Below are 3,911 nucleotides of genomic sequence, written 5' to 3' on the forward strand. Positions count from 1 at the left end.
CAGCTTTCAGAATCTAGAGACATCTCAGGAGCCAGAGAGCCGCATTTCATCTTTGCCTTGAACATAACATAAGATCAATAGCTTTGCCTCATTCTCATTACTCTGTATTAGTTAAGCAGTGCCGCCACATGTTATAATTCGATTTGAGAAGACTGCCTAGACTATTTGAGTTCTGTAATCTCTAATTCCTAGCTCCAAAGCTAATCCCTTGGGAATATCTAGACTTGGTTATCCTTGTTAAGTACCTGAACCTTTTCAGGTTTTGTTAACTGGTTCGAGTCAGACTGGAGAATTTCATTTCTATTCATTTTTGGTTTTCTCTTTCTTTTTCTTTCCTTCCCCGCACCCCAGGGCTACCAAGAAAAGAACAAATTCATTGCTGCACAAGGTAAAGTAATGACAACTTTTTACTCTTAGATTTAACCATGATCCCATAGTGGGTTTGGGTTTTTACTCCCAAATGCTGAATGGATTAACCAGAATGCTGTAGCTTTTCTGTAATTTTTACCACCTGAAAGAATTGTAATCCGTCATACATGTTTACAACTAACAGCCTTCATCTTGATGACTTAGTATCCGGGAATCCATTAAAATAAGTCTTTTTGTATATGTGTATTAAAAAGACTGGAAAAGGCCATATACATAAAACACAGTCTAGTGAGGTCCTCTGTCCTTGGTGCTAGTTAACCTTAGGTTCCAGCCAGGCTGCTCAGAGTTCGAATTAGGAATCAGTTTCCAGAGAGGATCAGCCACCTCACAGGGTCCAGGCTGGTTCTCCCCCAGCTCATGGGCCTAAGCCTCACCATTATTCAGATAGGTGGTCTAGGAACCCTCAGAGCAGGGACCCAGCACCATGTCCCTTATGTGTTCTACACACATCTCCAGGCCTGCTGTTCTAAGAAGTGTCTTCACTCTTGGAACCCTAGAAAAAATATGTGGATGTTTGCAGCATTAAAAAGTAATTGAGGCCAGGCAAGGTGGCTCATGCCTGTAATCCTAACACTTTGGGAGGCCAAGATAGGAGGATCGTTTGAGCCCAGGAGTTCAAGATCAGCATGGGCAACATAGTGAAACCCCATCTCTACTAAAAATTGGCCAGGCGTTGTGACGCACACCTGTGATCCCAGCTACTTGGGAGGCTGAGGCACAAGAATCACTTGAACCCGGGAGCCGGAGGTTGCAGTGAGCTGAGATTGCACTACTGCACTGCAGCCTGGGTGACAGAGCGAGACTTTGTCTCAAGAGAAAGAGTGATTAGGGACTACAAGATTTATAAAAACAAAGTTCTCCTCCCTTTTCTTTTCACTTTTTTAGTCTAATGCCCCTGGGGCAACCATTTTTACCTATTGGCTTCTTATGGTAGATGACATCATCTGATCCCCTTACAGAGCACCTCCCCCTCAGTCAAATAGACGTGTACCCACATATCCTCCCATTCTCCCAGAAGAGTCAAATCACAATTTGGGGTTAAGGTGATACTTATTATTATTATGAGTTTACAAATATTCATAGCCAAAACAGTATTGTTATTTTTTGCATAGGTTTTTTTCCCCCTTTTTTGAAGTCATTGTGTTTTTTATATAACTACCACTGATTTTCCTCCCAAACTCTTTACCAGGTGTATATATCTTCTCTCAGTATCTTTAGATACATGAGGTTTAATTTTTTTATCTTGGGATCCTTCTAGAATCTTCTTTCTTCAGTTGCACTGTAGATTGGTTGCTCTCTATCCTCTGGTAGAGTTATCATTCTAAGACCAGTACCCTGGGAATTCCATTAGCTTCTCTGCTGTGTTGGATCTCATTTATTTTCCTCTGTTTGCCTCTCATTTTTGTTTAGAATTTTCTAGTGACTACCTGAAAAAGGTTATATGGGAGGTAAATTTTGAATTCTAGCCTGAACAAGTCATCCAACCTTTGTGGGGCTGATGACACCCACCTCAGAGCATAATAGGAAGGAGTAAATGCCATATGAAGCACTTAGCTCACTGTGAGGTCCATAATGTAGGTATTCCGTCAGCAGTCATTATTTCTAATTCCCAACTGTGATATCCTTGGGAGACATCATTCGTGTTCTGTTTATATTTTGACAGCCTTCCCCCTAACTGCATCCTAGTGAAATGTCTGGCATATACATGGTAGAAACATGGAAAATACTCAGTTAGTAATGGGGTGGATGGATACATGAGTTGGATATTTAGCTGGACACATTTGGGCACAAGCTTCCAAAAGTCGGGAATGGATGTTCCCAGCCTCCCAGCATCTTTCTTCTTGGTGTATGTTCTCTTTATTTTTGCTCTTGGCTACTTTAGGACCAAAAGAAGAAACAGTGAATGATTTCTGGAGGATGATCTGGGAACAAAACACAGCCACCATCGTCATGGTTACCAACCTGAAGGAGAGAAAGGAGGTAAGTGGAGAAATTGGGTGTGAACAGCAAAGGGATCACTCTGCATATAAGCTCTGAGTTTAAGCCTGGCTGTCTACCCTTTGTGGGTGCTGTACCAGTGGTTCATCCAGAAAGACACAGGCTGAAGTCTACCAGACTTTGCTGTGGCCTGGAAGCCTCAGATGAACCTCAGGTGTGTGCCTAGAGCACATTCCCTGTATTTGGTAGTCAAACAAGGCACCCTGATTCCAAAACAGCCTGAAAGAGACTGACTTGGGCGATCAGCTAAGGAGAAGCCACAGAGGGGCTTTTTTTTTTTTTTGAGACGGAGTCTCGCTCTGTCGCCTAGGCTGAAGGGCAGTGGTGCCATCTCAGCTCACTGCAAGCTCCGCCTCCCGGGCTCAAACAATCCTCCCAACTCAGCCTGTCTCTTATACACATCTAGATGTGTATAAGAGACAGGTCTCATTCTGGGGCCTAGGCTGAAGCATTTGTCACATTCTGGGGCCTAGGCTGAAGGGCAGTGGTGCCATCTCAGCTCACTGCAAGCTCCGCCTCCCGAGTTCATGCCATTCTCCTGCCTCAGCCTCCCGAGTACCTGGGACTACAGGCGTCTGCCACCACGCCCAACTAGTTTTTTGTATTTTTTTAGTAGAGATGAGGTTTCATCGTGTGAGGCAGGATGGTCTCGATCTCCTGACCTCATGATCCACCCATCTCAGCCTCCCAAAGTGCTGAGATTATGGGTGTGAGCCGCCGTGCCCAGCCCACAGAGGGGCTTTTTTCTCCTGGCTTCTCTAGTCCCTTATTTCCCTGGTTTTCTGCCCCACCTGCTGAGGCCCTTGGTTTATCCTGGATCAGCAGAGGAAGCTTTACGAACTGAGACCCTGCAAGCCAAAGGGAATTTGAGGCCTTGGCCTGATCCTGGAAGCAGCCTCCTAACTGGTCCTTTTCCTTTTGTGGCTACCAAGTGCATGCCTGGCCTAACCAGCTCCGTCACTGGGCCACAACCAGAGCCAATCCTGGGTCCTGGGGTCGAGCCCCAGAGAGAAATACCTATTCGTTACAGTCTTTCTCAAGGATGGCCCTTGAGTCACCTTGATCTTAGGGTATCGGGTGTTATGATCAACAGCTCCACAGTAGCGTGGGAAGACATTGCTAGGGCTGGGCTTTAGGTTAGTTTCTTCCAACCAAACCTCTGGCTCTTGGAAGCTATCCAAAGCCCAGGCAACAGTAAAAGCTCTAGGCCTCTCATGGCAGGTTTGCAGTCTGCATCAGTCCACCCTGGTGGCTCACTCATAGCAGGCTGCTGGTTCGAGGGGTTCAAACAGGCTTTCTCCTAGAGCATGACCTGAAATGTTGTGGAAGTGCAGATTTTGTAGGTAAAATGGCTTCAGATTCGCCCTGAACCAAGGGAGTGTGGGTGGGAAACATTGAGAAGTATGGGACTACTGTCTCTTATACACATCTAGATGTGTATAAGAGACAGGGCTGGTTCTCCCCCAGCTCATGGGCCTAAGCCT

General features: G+C 45.6%; 1 protein-coding gene across 3 annotated transcripts in view; it reads left to right on the forward strand.

Moving 5' to 3' along the window:
- The window catches only part of PTPRA (protein tyrosine phosphatase, receptor type, A), a 189,809-nt gene that overhangs the window by 160,227 nt on the left and 25,671 nt on the right, over positions 1-3,911 (forward strand). For all 3 annotated transcript variants that reach the window (XM_011974654.1, XM_011974659.1, XM_011974651.1), the window contains 2 exons: positions 352-388; positions 2,312-2,409. In XM_011974654.1, the coding sequence (XP_011830044.1) occupies positions 352-388; positions 2,312-2,409 (135 nt within the window). The remainder of the gene's footprint in view (positions 1-351; positions 389-2,311; positions 2,410-3,911) is intronic.

This window comes from Mandrillus leucophaeus, unplaced genomic scaffold (genome assembly GCF_000951045.1).
Source record: "Mandrillus leucophaeus isolate KB7577 unplaced genomic scaffold, Mleu.le_1.0 Scaffold101, whole genome shotgun sequence".
In the NCBI taxonomy this organism is placed as follows: Eukaryota; Metazoa; Chordata; class Mammalia; order Primates; family Cercopithecidae; genus Mandrillus; species Mandrillus leucophaeus.